The 20,099-nt window shown below is 41.1% G+C and overlaps 1 protein-coding gene across 1 annotated transcript in view; it reads right to left on the bottom strand.

The window, feature by feature from the left end:
* Positions 1-20,099, bottom strand: part of DNAH11 (dynein axonemal heavy chain 11) — a 306,796-nt gene that overhangs the window by 92,315 nt on the left and 194,382 nt on the right. Inside the window, exons 55-60 of the mRNA XM_036864125.1 lie at positions 17,043-17,189; positions 12,065-12,178; positions 9,430-9,573; positions 8,345-8,527; positions 6,345-6,446; positions 726-860 (exon numbers count right to left, since the gene is read on the bottom strand). Coding sequence (XP_036720020.1) covers positions 726-860; positions 6,345-6,446; positions 8,345-8,527; positions 9,430-9,573; positions 12,065-12,178; positions 17,043-17,189 — 825 coding nt within the window. The remainder of the gene's footprint in view (positions 1-725; positions 861-6,344; positions 6,447-8,344; positions 8,528-9,429; positions 9,574-12,064; positions 12,179-17,042; positions 17,190-20,099) is intronic.

Here is a 20,099-nt window from a genome sequence, read left to right as displayed (position 1 = left end):
CCCCTGGCAACCACCAATCTTCTTTCTGTCTCTATAGATTTACCTATTCTGGCCATTTACTATACATGGAATCATAAAACATGTGGCCTTTTGTGTCTGCCTTCTTTTATTGAACATGATATTTCAAGGTTAATCCGTGTTGCAGCATGTATCAGTACTTCAGTCCTTTTTATGGTCAAATACTATTCCACTGTCTGAATATATTAGACATGGGAGAGCAGAAAATCTGTGGCTTACTGATGTCAAGGGCTATATGTTCTTCTACCACTCATGTTCAAAGAGGAGAAAGTTAATGAGAATTATTTTTAAAATCTTTATTTAATGGAATAACTATTAGCATTAGCATATCAGTCACCTGTGAAAAGATGTCAAAGAAAACCAAGAAACCAAGCAGGCTTAGCTTGAGGTAACGTTTTATTGGTAGAACTCAATTGCAAATGTGTACTAAAAGATTCAGACCTCTGTTATCTAATAGCTGCCCTGAGTTTATAACAGATCTTAGGAAAACCACTGAGTCCATGGCTATACACTGAAAAATACACAGAATCCATCACTTATTCCTTTCAGTAAGTTAGAACTACAGTGTGAATGATGATTATTCCCCTTCACTGTTGATTCCATGTTTAGTTAGACCTTACTGACCACAAATAAAGATCCCCCAAAAAATCCCCCAAAGCTGATTCTGAATATTTCAGTTAGAATTTTGGAAGAAAAGGTTAACTTGCCTCAAGTTCCTTGACAAGTCTGTTAGCCAGTTCTATAGTTCTGTTGGTTTGGTTCACCTCTTCTTGACACCGGACTTTCTCGGCTATTGCTTTTTCAAATGAAGCTGTGAGTCTGCTCAGATTTCGATCCAAATCCTAAAACAAGAGTCAAAATTAACTCGTGAGCCATTTGTAGATAAAGTGCAAACATGACAATCATCTTGAAACACCTACTACCTGAAGGTAAATGAAACGAGCCTCTTTCCCTCCTTTGACCTCTGCCCCTGAGCGCACACACATTAGGGAAGAAATGTATCAGGGCCACCAGGCAGCTTTCTCGCCTTCCTCCCGCACTGGGCAGAGTGTAGAGAGCGACCAGGGTTAGTGGATGTGCCCTGCTGACTCAAGCACACCCTGCGTGCCCTGTCCCCTCTCTCGTGCCTACACCTCACCCTCTGTCTTTACTAGGGATGAGGGGCATCTTCTGGTTCTCCACCTACTGACTCTCATTCCACTTCTCAGTGGTCTGTAACTCAGGCAACAGAGAGCCCCTTTAGACCTCAGCAACCTGACCTGGCTTGGCCAACCAGATTTTCTCTTCTGGAAACTTGGGACTGAAACAGAGGTATGTCACTGTCTTTAGCATCTTAAGACCCAGGAAGATGTGTACGTTTTGGAGGGCTTCATTTAGAGAGGGACCATCTTCCACCAGGGGCACGGGAAAGCAGGGGAAACCATACCAGAGAACGAGAGAGAATGAAAAGATAGCACAGTGAGAAGTCACACAGCCCTAAACACGTTCACGGCAGCTCCCCGTTTCCTGGATCTCATGCCTCCTGAGACCTAGTCATACACTTTTTTCCCTCAGAGTTCCATGCGCCATCCTGGTCTCCTTTTTGGCTTAAGGTTTGCTATGTGGGTTTCTATTATGTATAGCCAAAAAAGCCTTGACTAAGTTATCAAGTACTTAGGAGACTCCTTACTGTATCATCTTGCTACCTGCAAGTTCTAACAACCCTAAGTAAGATTTATAACATTGTTTTTGTAAATACATGCAAAATTCCAAGAGACTTTAATAAGTAAACTTGTAGAACATACCATATTTATAATTTAGAGACTGCCACTATTTGTCAATGACCCAATTATTACATTATTATTTAATTTATATCATTAAAGTAGTACCTCTTTAAAAAAAAGAAAAAAGTATACGTCATATTTAAGATTTACAGGCGAAATAGGTCAAATTTATGAGAAATGGAGGAGATATTACACATCAACGGTTAGAAGTCAGATAAAAATGAATAATACCTGGAGGTATACTTTAGGTTATTAAAAGTACTTGTGGTTTTATAAAACACAGAAGCTCATGTAAACTCTGGTATCAGACACCCAAGTTCGTATTTGGACTCTGCTATCAGCTAAGCAGCCTCAAGGTGGGCTGTCTACTTAAGCTCTCTATGCCTCACTTTCATCATCTAAAAAATGGAAACAATGATGTTACCCAATTCATAGGGTTGACCTAAACATACATAGAACTAAGGTATAAACTGTTATACTGGTTCCTTTTGTAAAGTTGAAGGGGAGCTGGGTCTTGGGAGACCACAGGCTCTTGCACTTGTTTCTCTGCCTCTTGTGAAGAGGCACTGACAGCTCTTGTTCCGGACTATCTTCCGCAAGATGTTTGCGCAGCAAATAGGCTTAGGAAACAGAGACAGTGTTTCTTTCAGGGCAGAGGACAGATTTGCTTCCTGACCAGAACACTAAAGAGATGTTTCCCTGGGGGGCAAAGGACTCGCTGCCTTCTTTATATGGGGCGTTTTCTAAGCTTGGGATTTCTCAGCTGTGACACAAACCCACTGTGAACAGCCTCAGCTGGTCCACTGTGTGTCACTCCCACGGGAAGTGGCAGACAAGGGAGCTGAGGCACGCACGTCTGTCACGGGCTGTGGGTCACAAAGTCCTCTGCTCTCTGACCCACACGTCCCGTGTCTCACGTCTTCTGCCAGCATCTATGAAACTGTGGCAGGTGACCTGGCAGCCTGTGAGTAGGGTAAAATCTTGGTCCCTTCACAGTTCCTGACGGGCCCTGGCGTTTCAGGTTCTAGAAGTAAATGGAGTGAGGAAGGAGGGGCTTAGCCGAACACCTGAGCCCACCAGACACCCTAAAAACCAGTGTTCTCCAACTTAAGTGTGCACCAGAACCACCTGGAGGGTTTGATCAAACCCAGATTCCTGGCCTCCCTGCCAGAGTTCCTCATTCAGTGTGTCTGAGCTGGGTCTGAGAGTCTGTATTTCTAACAAGTTCCCAGGCAACACTGACGCTGCTACTGGTTGAGAGAACACGCTTTGAGAAGCACTACCCTAAAGAGACCGAATTTGGACTTTTTCATGGCCATTCTTAGGCGCTGTATGTTTGAAAGACAAGATGGCCTTTCTTCCCCTCCAGCTCAGCAGTTTGTTTTTTTCTCCTCAACCTTCAATATGAGGCCATCTTTTAGTCTGAAACTAGAGATAAAGACTTGAAAGAACAAAAACAAAGAGACTAATACTGGTTAACGAATGAATTTCCATCACAGCATAAATGCTGAGAGACACAGCCCTGCTTTTCTAGGTGAGACGGCAACCGGAGGCATAAGACGAGAAGGAGGGAAAGCCCATGAGGGAGGAGAAAAGAGAGGCTGAAGGAGATGAAAGCAAAGCTAGCAAAAAACATCATTTCACCTGGGCTCAAACCTTGATTTGACTGTGTGCCAACAGATAGAATCTGTGCAGAGTTTGTCGTGGACTTTGGCATGACCAGTCTCCATAGAGAACTTTTTTTTTTTTTTTTTACTTCAGGGTGTAGTGTATTTCCTACAAAGGGCATTCTCCTAGACAACCACAATATAACCATCAAAACCAGGACATGAACACTGACACATTACTACCATCTAACTGAACATTGGAGGAAAATGCAGCCAGAGATTCTGTTGCATTAATAACTACTCTCTGGAAATCCATTCTTGGAAGGGGGATGGAAGGGACCCATCTACACAAAGACATTGCTATTGTTACTCTGTCTTCTTTTCTCTGTGTCTGCAAACTTAGTTTTGCAGCTGATTGATATAAGAACCTCTGCTTCTACTGTTGGTCTTTGAAATCAACGGAGGTGAGCAGTTCTTTTCAGCTCGTTGCAGGCTGTGTCCAAAAGATGACTAGCTCCACAACCACAGAAAGTCTGAACTTCAGAATCACACATGAGCATTCTCATCGCTTTTCCATGAACATTAACTTTCTTCTAATATCTACATAAAGCCATTAATAATAGATGACGACATTTTTCTAAAGGTCTTAGTCAAGTTAACAGTGAGAGCTTTGACCAATGAATGAAGCTAAATTTAATAAAATTGATATGTTTCTCCTAAATTTGTCTAAGTCAGCTGTCGTCGTTGTTGACAGTAGTGGCCCCAGACATAATCAGGCCAAGTTCAAGTCCTGTTCTATAAGAAGCTGGGCTTGGCTGCCTGGCCACTGTGAGCACCAGAGGCGGACTGGTGATGGCAGTCCATCACTGGTGATGGCAGTGATGGCGGACTTCACCTGCTCAGAGACCCGTGGCAGGATTTCCTCCAAGATGGGAGCATTCTCCTTCAGGTCTGCCCTCAGCTCCCATTGCCCCTTATTCTTCGCACTCCCATTGGACAACCTCTCTACACACATGATCTTCACACCAACGACTCCCAAAATCTATGTTGCTGAGCCAGGCTTCTCTTTCAAACTCTAGTTCTGACCCCCAACATCTTCACTTGGGTTTTCTACACAAAGAGAGTGGGAATGAACATTTATGAAGCGTCGACTGTGTACGGCACACTGAATGGCATCTCGATACACCAGAATTTATAGGTGGGAAGCAACAGAAACCACCTCCAGCTAATTTAGGCTGAAGGGAATTTCGTCAAAATGGGGGAGCTCTTCCAAGGAAGGGGAAGGCAGAGAAGTACATGTAGGCTCCCGGAGCTCCAGAGAGACTTGGGAATAGCAACTATGGGAAAGTTTCAACTGGACACTGTCTCTACAATGCATGAACTCTGTTTTCAGTTTTATTCTTTGGCTGATGATTCAAATTCTAGAGCCGGGGGGAGGGGGGGCAGGCGGGGAATCAAATCGGCAAAACTTGGACCACATATCTAGTCATCAGCCATGACAGGAAAAGGTACCCTTGGTCAAAGTCCTACCTGAGTGTATCCAATGAGGAAAGATAATTCCCCAGAGATAAACCAGGCTGTTATCACCCAAAGTAGGTAGACTGGTTTCTGGGGAGCCAAAAATCACAAATGCCCACCTTGAGAGTTAGCGGTTATTATCACTATGTTACAGTTAAGAAACTGAAGCTCTCAGGATTTCCCTAAGTTGCCAGGGTTACACAACCTTATCACTCTGACTGCATTACTGCATGCTACCTTGTCAGGCACTCCAACTCATCCTCTCTATTCCGTACGCCTCCCCCTCCCTCTCTATCCTGTCAGCAGCCTTGAATCTATCTCACCATCTCCACTGTGGTTGCTCCTGCCTTAGCTGAGGCCCTAACAGGACCCACTGCAGTGCTTCTAACTTGTCTTTCTGCAGCTAGACCCCCTCCCTCCAGCTTCCATTCAGTCGATGAAAAGTGAGTCATTAACGTACTAAAATCTTTCCAACGCCCAATACTACAGGTCAGATAAAATTTAAATTCTGCAGCACGAAAGGCAGAGAAGGCTTTTGCTCACCATTACTTCCTGCTATTCCTAACCTTCCCCCAAACACCCATCTTCGGGATCTGGCCTACTAGGACTCTTCAAGTCTACCAACTGCTTCTTCCCTCTTTTTTTCATTCTTTAGCAGGAACACCTTTCCTGACCTAGTTATCCTGGTGATTTGCAAGTAATTTTCACAGCTCATGTCAAGTACACCTTCATTATAAAACTTTCTCTAATTTCTCTGGGCTCTTTTTTGGCACTCCTACTGCATCCTAAATATAGTCACATATATACTTATAACACTGGACTGCAATGACTGGTTATATATTTGTAAAAATAGTCATGGTGATAATATTTGTAGTTAGTGTTTTCTAAGCACTTACTATATGCCAGGCACCATGCGAAATTCTCAAAATGAATTCATACTGATTACTAAATTCTCAATATGAATTCATATTGATTACTAAATTCTCAATATGAACTACTGTCATTTTATCCTCACGATCCTAAGAAGTGGATGCTATTATAATACCTCCTTCACAGTTGAGAAAAAAGAGGCTCAGAGAGGTTAACTAACTTGTGCAGGGCAAAACAGTAAATACTGGAGCCTGGATATAAACCCAGGCACTTTGGTTCCAGAATCCTTGCTTTTTAATCACTGTGGGCTACACTCTTTCTACTACCAGACCATGAAAGTTTCTTAAGTGCAGAAACCATCAAAGTTCCCACTTTTCCAGCTCAGTGTCCAGCATACAGCAGATAAGGAATATGTACTGAAGGAGAATATAAATGAATACATCCATGAGAGGTGAAATTCCTTCCTGTTTGGTAGGTCTCAGAGGTGGCCCTCTCTGAAAGTGGGATCCTAAGGCGGGGAGGGGTTCCATGTCTTGGGAACTTCTTCAGTGTTAGAGTCTGCACTTACCGCCAGCTTTTTCCTGATAGCCTCTAGTTTTTCAGTAGCTGCAGCCAGTTCTAAGTTTGCTTGGGCTAATGCTTGCCGTTTGGGCTCCACATCACAGTAGACCTGAAAAGCCACGTGGGGGTTATTTCACGAGGTAATAAAGATGGCAAAGACAAGTAATCATTCAGTCTTACATTTGCTGGAAGCTTTACAATTAAAATCTCTATGTGACCTAGAAATTTGGTGTTTATTCTTAGCCATGGTACTACCTAATGGCAGAACAAAAATCTACACAGCCTTCCAAGTCCTCCAAGCTTTCTATTGTTTACTCATTTATTCTGGACATTAGAGTTACAAGCACTTGCATAAAATGCTATACATGTCAAATACCATTAAGATACTAAAATTAGTTTTTCATAAAATTTGGACATAATCCTCATATCATCAGCAATTGTAGTGTATAGGAACTACACCTGAAGGTGGGATCAGGTGTAGCCTTTAAGGCAGAAAAGCTGTGTAGAGAAATTCTCTGAACCCAGAAAGGAATGTGGGAGACGTCCTCACCCAGTATTAACCACACTTTCTTTTCTAAGTTCCTGGCCACCTTAAGTGTTATTTGAATGAGTGGTTTAAGCATTTGAGTGGATCAATTATTCTCCTGTTGGGGAGAGAGAAAGGAAATTAAACTTTATTTCCTATTTTATAGCAAAATGACACAGAACACAGCCACGATCTAGCTCTGGGCTCATCTTTTCACCTAGGGTGTGAGGCCAGCACAGTGGTCAGGAGTGTCATTACGGAGAGAGGCTGCCCATCAGCTGTGATCCGTCTGCACTCTTGCCTGATACAGGCTTCCACTAAAGAGAGGGAGAGACTGACAGGGTCCTATTCCTGTGGGTCTCCCGTGTAAAGGACATAATCCAAATTTCTGAAAATCATTCTGGGAATGACACTGGCATTTCCTCAGCAATTCCATCTTTGAGTATAACACACAACCTTCCAAGACAAAAATGAGACAGTTCCTCCCAGTGGAGGGCCATGTACTGTTCCCTTTTTACATCTAGTCCTTTGCAAAGTTCTTGGGACATAAATGACGGACAAGTATTTGATAAATAAATGACTAAGTAAAATGATTACCTATCTCTATACTGCCCGAAAGTACAAACCTTAGATTAGACCGTATACCATCAAAAATGCATTTGTCATTAAAACACTAAAGCCCCCAAAAGGTTATTTCCTCATCTCATTAAGATTACTGTAGCTGGTGTAAATTTTTGCTTTGAGAGCAGGGATGAACTTTAATTAAACATGAATTTAGACTGGCAGTCGTTTCAAGTCAACAACTGAAATATTTTAATTTAACTAAATGTAATTAATCTACCCAACATGCTTTTATCTAATCAAATCAAATTAATTGCTGCTATTTGATCTAAAGAAGCTACTCACTCGGGCTTCCCTGGTGGTGCAATGGTTAAGAATCTGCCTGCCAAGGCAGGGGACACGGGTTCGAACCCTGGTCCGGGAAGATCCCAAATGCCACGAAACAACTAAGCCCGTGGGCCGCAACTACTGAGCCTGCGCTCTACAGCCCACGAGCCACAGCTACTGAGCCCGCGTGCCATAACTACTGAAGTCCACGGGCCTAGAGCCCGTGCTCCACAGCAAGAGAAGCCACCGCAATGAGAGGCCCATGCACCGCAACGAAGAGTAGCCCCTCACCGTAATTAAAGAAAGCTTGCATGCAGCAACAAAGACCCAACGCAGCCAAAAATAAAATAAATCAATTAATTAATTTTTTAAAAAGCTACTCACTCTACCCTAAAAAAAGATAGTTTCCAACATTTAAAATATCCTCCTGTAGAGAATTCTGTTTAATCTGACACCTTCATGTCTCATTCTTAGAACTTTATCTTATTCAGATAATATTAAATTATTTTACATTTTTTGCTGGCCTAGAAATTAATATATGTACAGCCCTTCCTGAATAACACCCGTAAACCACCTGATCACAACTGATATACCTCATAGAACTTAATGATGTTGATGACCCAGGCACAGAGACCAGCTGCTGCAAAAGATTTGGTCCGAATCAGGTTTGGGTTGAACTCTGGGTCTTTCAAATACTGTTCATTCACCACTTTTAGACAGTTCTCTGGAATGTGCTCTTTGTCATAGTTAATTAACGCTTGCAAAAAATCATCCACCTGTAAGGCAAAAAGAATTATTGCAATGAGCCATTTGGGCTGCAGAGAAAATTCCAAGATCAAAAGTTAAAATCAGCTTTTAGGACTCACATTACAAAGGCAAAATTGGCAAGCTCCATTTATCCCACTGTTTGACTTTTTCAGTCTTTAGAGTATAAAGTTAGAATTAGCAATGGACACTTTTAAAATCCCTTCTATCCCAGGGTAAAATATTCAGTCCCTGCACAGGAGGCATTCACATTTTGAAGAAAAGAAAGGCAGAAAAGAAAAAGAAAAACACATACCTCAAAATCCCTTTACTTTACCTTCTTGTACATTAGTAACATTTTTCCAGCATAAGAAATCCATGTAATTTTCTCCCTCCTACACTTAACTGCTTTCATAATTTTGAAAATAATTGGCAACCTTCCAACGGCTGCTGGTGTTGACTTAGGTGTGCTACAACCCTACGCTAATCTACAACTTGGCAAACAAAAATTCTAAGTGTAGAGAACATACAGCAGATTACACTTAGCAAATATGAAGATGATTTTTTTTTTTTTAACAGTTGGGAATGTTATAGCTTTCCTCTTTTCTCCTCAAATTGTATGTTTTTTAAAACATTTATTTTTTTGAAGTATAGTTGATTTACAATGTTGTGTTAATTTCTGCTGAACAGCAAAGTGATTCAGTTATACATATATACACATTCTTTTCCATTTTGCTTTATCACAGGACATGGAATATAGTTCCCTGTGCTATACACTAGGACTCTGTCGTTTATCCATTCTATATATATAATAATTATTATCTGCTAATCCCAAACTCCCACTCCATCCTTCCCCTACCCCTGCTGTCAAGTATAACCACAGAACTGAACAGAGAAATTGTTGGGATTTTCATGTTGCCGGGCTGCCTGATACCTTTCCCATGAAGACTTTAGCTGCTTTCCAACTCCGGTCTTTTGGCACTCTGCCCCGGGGAGCCAGAAGGACCATCACGGCTGCAGTAACGTTGGTAACTGCATTTGGAGGGCTGGGAAAGGCTTTCAGCTCAGTGAGATTGACCTGAAGAAAAGCACACACACTCTCAAGACCAGGAGAGGTCTGGTTTCTCAAGACCAGCTGTTAGGTCTTCAAGCTGGTCTTCAGTGGCTGGTCTTTTCCACCCTCTCCTTTTCACACCAGTCTCGGTTGGGCAGTTTTTGCTGCCCACCCGGGGGTCCACCACCGTGGAACTCCAGGAGGTTCAGTTCTTGCTGGGCGCTTTTCTGGTACTTCGGAAACATCACTGCCCTTTCTGGCTTCCAAGTAAATTTATCTGCCTGATTTACCAGTCCTGCAGAGCCTTGCACACTGAGTCCAGGGAATTTCATAAACATATAGGTTTTAAGGTATTTATGGGTCTATCCCACCTATGGAATATATTTGCCTTTTAACCAGGTCCTCCCAGAAACAGAGTCCCTTAGTTCAGAGTCCCTTAGTTTTGTTTTTCTGCTTTACATGCACAAAAACCATCTTCTATTACACTATAATGACTATCAACTGGGAAGATGCCCGCATAGGCTGAACCTCCTTTCTGCATTCCTCCTTAACCTCCGCAGGTCAGAATCTTGATTTACTCAACAGATGGTATTAATGGGATAAATCACCAGTATCAGGACAAACACTTTGGAGCAAGAATTAGTATCTAGGGCTTCCCTGGTGGCGCAGTGGTTGAGAGTCTACCCGCCAATGCAGGGGACGCGGGTTCGAGCCCTGGTCTGGGAAGATCCCACATGCCGCGGAGCAACTGGGCCCGTGAGCCACAACTACTGAGCCTGCGCGTCTGGAGCCTGTGCTCCGCAACAAGAGAGGCCGCGATAGTGAGAGGCCCGCGCACCGCAATGAAGAGTGGCCCCCACTTGCCGCAACTAGAGAAAGCCCTCGCACAGAAACGAAGACCCAACACAGCCAAAAATAAATAAATAAATAAAATTCAAAGTATGTTTAAAAAAAAAAAAAACAAACAAAAAACGTGCTAAGCAAGATAAGCCAGACACAAGAGACCACATAGTGTGTGATTCCATTAAAAAAAAAAAAAAAAAAAAAAAGAATTAGTATCTATAAGAAATATATGTAGGTTCATGATACATGTTTTTTTAAAAAAGGATTTCCTGTGAAATTTCCTGAGCTATATTATACACTCTTGCTTATAAAACCTCATCAAATGTTGAACCTGATTCTCCTCCATTACCATAAACTGGCTATTTATTTGGGAAATAACTGCAAAGAACAGAAAGGGTGTGAAAACAAGAGCAAAAGCAAAAACTTAAAATATGCTAATGCTAACTGAGAGCTGGGTAACCAAGACACTTTCATCATTTATAAATATACTGAGCTTTATATTTAAGTGATATTAATTTATTTTGACTGAGTAAATAATAATATCTTCAGAGGAAAAGTTGCCAGTGCAAAGCACAGAGAAGAAAATAAACATTCTAGTGCTCAGAAAGAGGAAAACACAAAATTCCATTACTCAGAGATAATAGTTACTATTATTCTTTTTTTCCAATTTTTTCCTATGCACAAACATATTCTTATAAAAAAAAGTTACACTAAATCCTATTTTATAATCTGCTTTATTCACTTAATACATCATGAACATTTTGTTGCTAGCTAGGATCCAACAATATAATTTTAATGGCAGCAGGATATTTGAATGCAGAATAATCAATCTTCTATCATGGTATATTTATGTTCTTTTAAATTGTTCAGCTTTATGGTAATACTATAAGAAACATCCATGAAGATAATCATTCGCTGTTCACAGTCAAAATTACTTTCTTCAAAAGAATACTTAGAGAAACGAATTGAATATTTCTCTGAAGAGCAGTGAAAGTCTGGATCCTTTCCTCTTTGAAGCTGAAGTTAAGATCCTCAGGCCTAGTAATGCCCTAGGATTCACCCCAGAGGCCTAGTAGAACCCAGGGGCAAGACCAGCTGTAGGCTCTTAGAATGACATTGCCCATAATTCCATCTCTCCTTCTGACCATCACAGATTATTTTCTCTTATGGGAATTCGAATGCTCAGTGAGGTTTTGCTAATAACGTGAAGCCAGGAAAAACGGTGTAGGTCAAACCTAGGTGTCTTTGATTCCAGCCTGTTGTTCTTTTCTTGAGGGTCTCTCATTAATACTATTTTTTTATATCCAGAGGAAATAGAGAATCCCTCACTTGGTTCTTAAAGCAACACATGATATGAATCAATGGATTTGGGCCGAATCCAATTGCTAACAATAGAACTGCCTTTCACAAGAGTATAAACTGCATGGCAGTGGAAGTATTCAAAAGGAGACCGCTTGTGGGGGTGAAGAAGGACAAACTTCCAGATGGGAAAGGAAGGTCAACTAGAATGATGACCTCAAATATTTGTTTCAACTGCAACATTTAATGGGACTTTCTTTCCTTTTTCAAAACTCTTTGGTTGCATGAATTTCACCCTTAGTTCAGTTATTCAAACTCTAATAACCTCCAAATATTATTTTGAGGAAACAGTGAGCCAAGGAATCATCCTTACCCTGTTGAGTGTATTGAGAGCAGCTGTCGCGGCCACCAGCGCGGGCTCAGCCTTCAGTAAGTCGGCCTCACACTCCTTCTGTTTCTGGGACACTTCAGTCTGAATAGCTGTCACCTAATCAAAGAGGAAAAACACAGAAACCCGCATACACAAATTATCACCTCAGATATCTCTATTGAAAAATGCAGGCTGCCTCAGAGGCACTGTTCAATAATTCGTCTGTATTTGAACAGGGGAGGAATTTGCTGTAGAGACTAACTTCCCTTCAGGCACAGTGTATACACAAAGCTTTGCACACACACAAAACACACAACACAAATCTCAACACAAATGGATTCAAATATCAAAATGCTCCAAGACAGGCTCTATCTTAATTACAAGGTGCCATTATTAATAAATGCAAGATTAAGCAATTCCTCTGTTCTTCAGTTTTCTTTTTCAGCGAGTCCTGAACAAGTGAAAATCCAAGCTGGCTCAGTAACCTAGACCACAAAACATTTTTGCTAAAATTCTCTAATTTTTCCTTACATTTAGCTTGCCTACGTTACCTGATTACTCACATTTACATTACCTAAAAGCCATGTTAACTAATTTTTAAGAATAAATGTGAAGCTTTTCTGTTCAACAGGATAGAAGATATTGTTCTATCCCATGCATGCTTGATCATAGAAAAAATTTTTATGAAGACTAATTCTTGGTTTCTCTAAGGACCTGGTAAGAAACTACAGCTGCAACAACCCAGGTCTGTCTGTGGCAATGGGACCGTGATGTTTGCTGTCCGCTCTACTGTTGAGGGTCCAGGGACACTATTCACATGCCAAAGAGGGTCTTGCATTAGCCCCCTGGCATGAACACATATAATATGCATATAGGGAAGCCATGTTGGTAAACTCAAACCAAGCCAAAATGAGAAACTTTGGGGTTTCTAACCTCCTCCCTTTAGAACACTGATAGAACTCGAATGTCCAGGAAGAATAAAATCTTTGTCCTCAGCAGAAATGTGACTTTCAAAGCTGTGGCGCTGGGCACCAGGATCCAGTCAGCATATGGGATGGTTGCTGATGTGATGGCGATTGTGAATGATCAAGTGTGAACAAAAGTGCATTTGTTCAGATGTGTTTGGATTGAACAGGTTTACAACTGTACCCATAAACGTACACACTGCTTACAACAAATTTTGTTGTCTACCACAGCTTTATTAGCAGTAATTACCCTTCTCCTGATTAACCGTTATTTTGCTATGTACTGCACCTTTTATGAACATAATTGGTCCATGGTAGATATCTGACCTCCGGCCAATACTTACGGGCTACTGTTAACATCTGTAAGGAAACTGCATGCTTACGGAGAACTGCTCTAAAACCACAATCCTCAAAACTGCCAGGAATGGACCATGAACACTCTAAGGATACTATTATACATTTTCAATGTGCTGGAGAATACTGCTACGGATGAAACAGAGGCTGTATTTGAGTGAGTTATTACATCAGGCTTATTTATTTTCCTTAAGGATATACTAAATCTACACATGCTGTTTGTGACCATTTGTAATAACATCATTTTAAACTGGACTCAGGATCATAGTTTTTTAATACTTAGAAGAAACCTTAGAGAGTATTTCTTCTAAATGCTATTTCTATGAGACTGGGGGTCATAGAGTCTTCTCCCTCTAACTCCTTTACTGGTAATGGAGTATTACTCCTTTGGGTAATTTTGATAAGCAGAGCAATCTAGAACATTTAATAACTAAAACGCCACAAATGCAAAGGAAAAAAATACTCTAGGTTGGTCAACTTATTTCTCATTCCCAATCCCTTTCACCCTAAGTGCAACTACACTAGAGTTGTGAAAATGCTTTGTATCTCAGGGACTTGGGAAGCCTCACTGTGCAATTTCCTCTGCCCTCCCCCACCCCAAACAAGGTTCCTGGGGACTGGTTAGTGAGGCCCAACCTGGAGAAGGTGGAAGAGCTACACAGATGGCTTAGAGTATGTGCTTTCCCTCTACCATCGTCCGTTAAAGCTGATTTGGAGACAGTCCCATTCTTGGGTACACCAGAATTTTTCCACCCTCTGCTAGTCAAAAGCTCCTTGCAGATGGTTCCTGAAATTTAGTGGCGGTCACAAGAGGATAAAGTCACAATAACTGCTTGCTATGGGCTGAACTGTGTCCATTCAAAATTCTCAGGTTGAAGCCTTAACCCCAGGACCTCTGAATGTGATCGTATTTACAGAGAGGGCCTTTAAAGAGATGATTAAATTAAAACAAGCCTGTTAGGGTGGGGCTTAATCTAATCTGACTAATGTCCTTATAAGAGGAGGAAATCTGGTTACACACAAGAGTTGGCAGGGGTGTGTGCACAGAGGGAAGGGCACATGAGGACACAGAGAGAAGGTGGCCGTCTGCAAGCCCAGCGGAGAGAGGCCTCTGGAGAAACCAAATCTGCCAACACCCTGACCTTGGATTTCCAGACTCCAGAACGCTGAGAAAATAAATTTCTGTTGTTTAACCCTCCCAGTCCCTGATACTTTGTTATGGCAGCCTTAGCTAGCAAGTACATGGCTCTCACCTGTCTTTAAGAAATTCCTGATGGTCCTCCAAAATTCAGCCCCACCCATCTTTAGAAAATAAACATTAAAAAACCGAAGATCATTCAAAATCAGGGTGGATGTCCACCTTTTGAAGAGATTATATGAGCTCTGCAATTTGGAAGGCACTTTCACTCATGAGGATTACTATTCAACAAAGAAAGCAGTTTGAAAGGGATCAGAGGATCCTTAGAATTTGGAGCTGATACGTGAAACAAAGATGGAAGATCTAATTTTCACAAGCTTAATGGTACTTCTGTTACTTGAAGTCACTGCTGGCAATGCCCATGATTTGAATAGCCCTCGATGATTTTATAAACTTGAAGCAACAATTTCAACCAGCTTCTCTACATGGGTTGTCAAGATGCACAGCAAGGCAGCCTCTAAACCCCAATATTTGTTTAGCCATATTAAATGTGGCAATGTACTTTTGTTACTTTTTAATTACTTCTTATGTATTATATCTTGAGACCCCAATTTCATAGAATCACAGAGACCATATACACCCTTTTTTAATAACCACATAGAATCTAGCACATTGATGAACATATGACCAATGTGAGCCCATAGCACATACTTGGTCTTGATTAATTCCTTGACTCTACATAGTTTAATTACAAATAGATTCTCCTTCCATGACCACCAACTTAAAAGAGTTCTTTCCACCATAACATCATTTGACTTTCATCATAGCCCTTCTCGCTAACCCAAAATACCTTGTCTATCAACATGTCACTTGTCTCCTGTCTTTCCCATTACAATGTAAGCTACGTGCAGGCACCTTGCATATCATATACATATATCCTCAAGAACCTAGAAAAGTGCCAGGCAAAAAATAGGTGCTCAGACAATATTTGTTGTTTATAACTAAATTAAGCCTCATGGATAAAATGAAAATAATTTTAAGTATTATTTTTATTTCTTGGTATGGATTAGATATACAAAATACTATGTGTCCTTTCCATGTTTGGAGAACTTCTTGAAACAACCTGTCAGATGAGTTCTAATTTGCTAAAACATTTTTCCCCCTTTGTGAGGATAATTTTGCCTTAGAAATTCACATGCAAAAATGTGAAAAGTCCTCCAGAGTACTTGTCATATTTTAAGATCTGTAGAGATGGGTTATGATATAGTAATTATTGGAGTATCACAAATTTGTGTAATGCCTGAAAAACATCCCCTGGGTGGAATTAGCTTATGATAATCACACCATGTGTGAGACCTAATTACTTAATATAAAAATATACTTTTAAGGATATCTTCCACTTATCTGAAACTCAATGGAAATACTTATTACCAGAATTAGGAATTATATGCCTCTTGGCCATGCCAAACATGCCTTATCTTTAACTTCAAAAATAAGTTTTTTAAAAAAATCATTTATTTAGCATTTTGACTTTCAATATGCTTTTAAAGTCTTTAGTTGCGCAAGCTAAAGGCAAACATGCTCAATACACATTACAACAAAAGGAAAACAACTCAACTGCCTATTAATGAAGGGCAACATCACTGGAAAAACACAAATATTTTCTCATATCGTTAATGCAGAATAATAGCATAACGGCTACTGATTCACAGGCTATGGGAGTCAAAATTTACATTTTTTAATTAACTAAGCCCTGATTATAATCTTTTCTCTAAAATAAGATAACTGACCTTGCACGTATACAGTCATTCAATTTTTAAACAAATATTTAGTAATTATTCTGTTTGCTATAGTTCTTTTGGGAAGTGAGATACACAAAAATAAAATACCTTCTACTTGTAGCTGAAGTTTTGGTAAGAGAAGATGACAATATAACTTATATTTATTTCAGAATTACTGGAAACCCAAGTACAAAGAAAGCAGAATCTATATAATCTTAAAAGTAATTGTTTCCAACAATAAAACATCATACAGAATGCCAGGGCCTCCACTGACTGAAAAAGAACAAATTTAGCTTAGGATATAATAATAAACTCAAGTGGTATTATTAAAATGCAAAATTCGAAAACCATCTTGCAAAGTGACGGAATGGGCTTTGTTAACAATTGAGTTGTTCAATTTGCCTAAAAACTGAAAAGCTTTAGAAACCTCCGAGGTGACTTCCTGACCTTTACTGTATTACAAATAGGCCTGATGTTCAAGATCCACATCCATTATATGCTTGAATGAGCTCAGTATTTATTGTTCTTTCATATCATTAAAAGAGCTAAAAGGTTGGGAAAATGCATAATGTAAAGAAAGGTCAAGTGGTAATCATGGTGTGAAATGCTGTTACATGTGTAACTATAATAATTCTTTAGATTTTACGCTCCCTGGAGAGGAAGTTGTTCAAAACTGTTCACCTACAAAGGTTTATTTTGTGCTAAATATAGCTCTGTACTCTAAGTGGTGGAATTAGCCTGACCTTTCTCTCCTCGGCATCGGCGATGGCCTTTTCCCGGCTCACTTTCTCCGTCTGAAGCCCGATCTTTGTGATCAGAGCTTCAGCATCGTGATTTCTCAGTTGTAACTCAGCTTCTTGAGAGGCGAGTCTGGCTTTCAGATCCCCTACCTAAAGGAAAAGTCATGACTTTGAAGAAACCTGTGTCAATAACAACAAACATCAGATATAGCTTATTTTTTTAAGTGAATTCAGGGATGCCTAGCAATTTCTATCTTGTGTCTGTTTCTACCCTGATTTGACTTTAATTCCATGTGAAAAATGCAGCCCCTGTGTTTAAAAAAAAAATGCATTTTTTTAAAAACACAGGAATCAACAGAATAATGTTTTCCAATGGTTTTGCGGAAAAAGTCATTAACTTAGGTCAGCACCAACTAGACGTTTATCTTCTCAGCTCAGGGAAGCACCACCAGCTGTCCCCACCTGAGCACATGTCACCCGAGCATGTGTCACTCATGCCCCCTGTGGGGTATAAATATTACTGTTTGTGTTCTTTTTTTTTTTTTTTTTAATCACAAAGAACAATCACAACCATTTATTTTGACTCCATTGCTAAAAACACTTCAGGAATTTCATCTTGTGGAACCACACTCCACTGCTATATCCAAGGACGCCTGTAACCTCCCGGCCAACATGGGTTATTTACACTCTACCCTAAAAGGCACAACTGGTACTGGGACTGCTACCTGTACTACTAGAGTTTAAGCTAAGACTGATTTTTTTAGCCTCTCTGTGAACTCAGGGTCACACTGCACAGTCATGTTTGCTTCTCTCTTCTTTTTAGCCGTGTGAAACTAGTCACATGTTAGGCCATAATCAAAATCATCATCCAAGAGATTAGGAGGAAACTTATTTCAAGCCCTGATTTCAATCTCTAAGGAAGCTGTTAGGTCTGAAATATCCAAAGCATCTCAAGCCCTGGATGCGAGACTTATCGATGAAGAGAATTCACTTGGGTTCTCTATTACGACCTATGCTAAATCTGCAGAGGGGCCACCTGGCTATAGAAGGGGTTTAGGGCTTTGCTGCAATGCATGAACAGCGCTACGGTTTGGACATACTTCAGACGGCATGGATATCCCGCTCTGCGGGACTGCTGCAAGGGCACACGCTCCAAGATGAAGACATCTTGCTCTGCACACCACCTGATCTTACACTGTCAGGCTTTCTGGTTGTCCACATAGGAGACTATGCTTCCTCTTCATAATAAATTGATTTTAAAAACTCTTAAGGTGCTATTAGATATTCCAACCACATGCACAAACACCTAATGGCAAGAAATCATCAGTAGTCCTTCCATCAAGACCTTGTGTATCTTCTCAGACTTTCTGCCTATTGTTTCTAGCCAGGGGGAATAAGGAGACCCCAAACAGCTGTGAACATGGCAGACACCATGAATCACCTGTCCCTTTCTTTCTTCCTCTCCCCAACCCCCAGCTCAACAACACACAACTGAGATGACTGTCAGGAAACCACAGACTTTCTCTTCTCCTTCTCTGTGACTGATATGCTGCCACCACTGAGATGAACCAGTATGCTACTCCCCGTGCTTTAGTCTCTGTCATTTGGGGAGAAAACTCTCGCAGTGTGGCAGAGGCCCCACCGGTACTGAGTTCAGTTTAGCCAACACTGTCATCTCCTGGGGCAAAGTCAACAGGCTCATTTTGAGTCATCATTCAGAGGGACATAAATGCTCTGGGACACAGATCTCTTCCACTTTTAGCTTAACAGGACTCCTAACAAAAAGTCTTTACTAGGGAAAAGGGTTTTGATTCAAGTGAGATGGAACTGGAGGCACAGGGAGAGGGAAGACAAATGAAAGAGAAAGAAGACAAAAAGAGTAAGATAAAACATATATAAAAAGAGAGAGCAAAGAAAGACATTCTTTGAAAGTGAAGGAAAAGATGCACATATAAGAATATATTCTTTGGGGGTTTTCCAGCAACTATTCTTTGCAACACTCAGTCTTGGAAACTGTCGTGGAAACCTCCTCACTCCGGTTTCTCTTTCCCAATCGTGGTCCGTCTACCCACTGCTCAGCACAGATCACAGTGTTTCACCAAAGAGCCATTCCTGGTGTATGAAATGAAGGGGGAAAGAGGCAAGTGATGCTTTGGCCTTCAGACATACTGGAAGGACACGGCCAGAGAGTCCTTCAGGGTGAAAGTCACCAACATACACTCCCCCAGCCAGGTTCTGTCTCATTTCCAGCCACCAGCACTCTTGGGGGGAAAACTGGCCCAATTTCTTGAAAAGCATATGGGTGTACAACCCGATGACAAATGCTCTGAAAAGGCCCCGGGAGTTTCTGGCCTTGAGGTGAGGATTGTTTTTTTCCTCTAGCTCTAGAGCCTTGCTGGCCCATCTCCAAAGTCTTTGTCTTCTCTCATTCTAATTTCTTTTACCAGTCACAGAGAGGCAGCTTGGAACTATGGGCTTTACAGAGATCTGGGCTCCAATTCAAAACTCATGGGCTCTGTGGCCTTCAACTCTTTAAGCCTCATGTGTAAAATTTCAGTAGGAACACCTACTTCATAAACTTGTTTGATTTTTAACCATAAAATCTGATAATACGTGTGCAGACCCACACATGATTAACATCCTATGCTAATTCCCTCCTGATTGACTCCAGGAGGTTAGAGGTGCCATCCTTCAAGGTAGTGGAGGCCTTATGGTTGAGGATGAAAGCAACACTGGATACTTTCACCTAAGAGAGATAGTGGCTAAAGGGAGCAGATCAGACACCAAGGCCAGAGAAGACTGCTATACTTAGGGACCCCAATCACGACACCCATTATCACAGCATCGGCCAGGAAATGCTGCCTTCACTGGAGGGGTTGAGAATCTGAGACCAAGAGGGATCTCATTTCCATTGTCCTGTGACAAAGTTCCTGATGATAAGCCCAGAGCATCAAAGCAGTGGGAGAGGAGAGGGGAATCAGCTGGGCCTGCTCTGTTCAACATCTCGACACCGCCCGGCACGGAGTCAGGCCTACAACCGAAGGGCTCTCTCCAAACCAG

The sequence above is a fragment of the Balaenoptera musculus genome, chromosome 9 (genome assembly GCF_009873245.2).
Source record: "Balaenoptera musculus isolate JJ_BM4_2016_0621 chromosome 9, mBalMus1.pri.v3, whole genome shotgun sequence".
NCBI lineage: Eukaryota > Metazoa > Chordata > Mammalia > Artiodactyla > Balaenopteridae > Balaenoptera > Balaenoptera musculus.
Note: the sequence above shows the minus strand (reverse complement) of the source record. Positions and strands in the feature narration are given on the sequence as shown.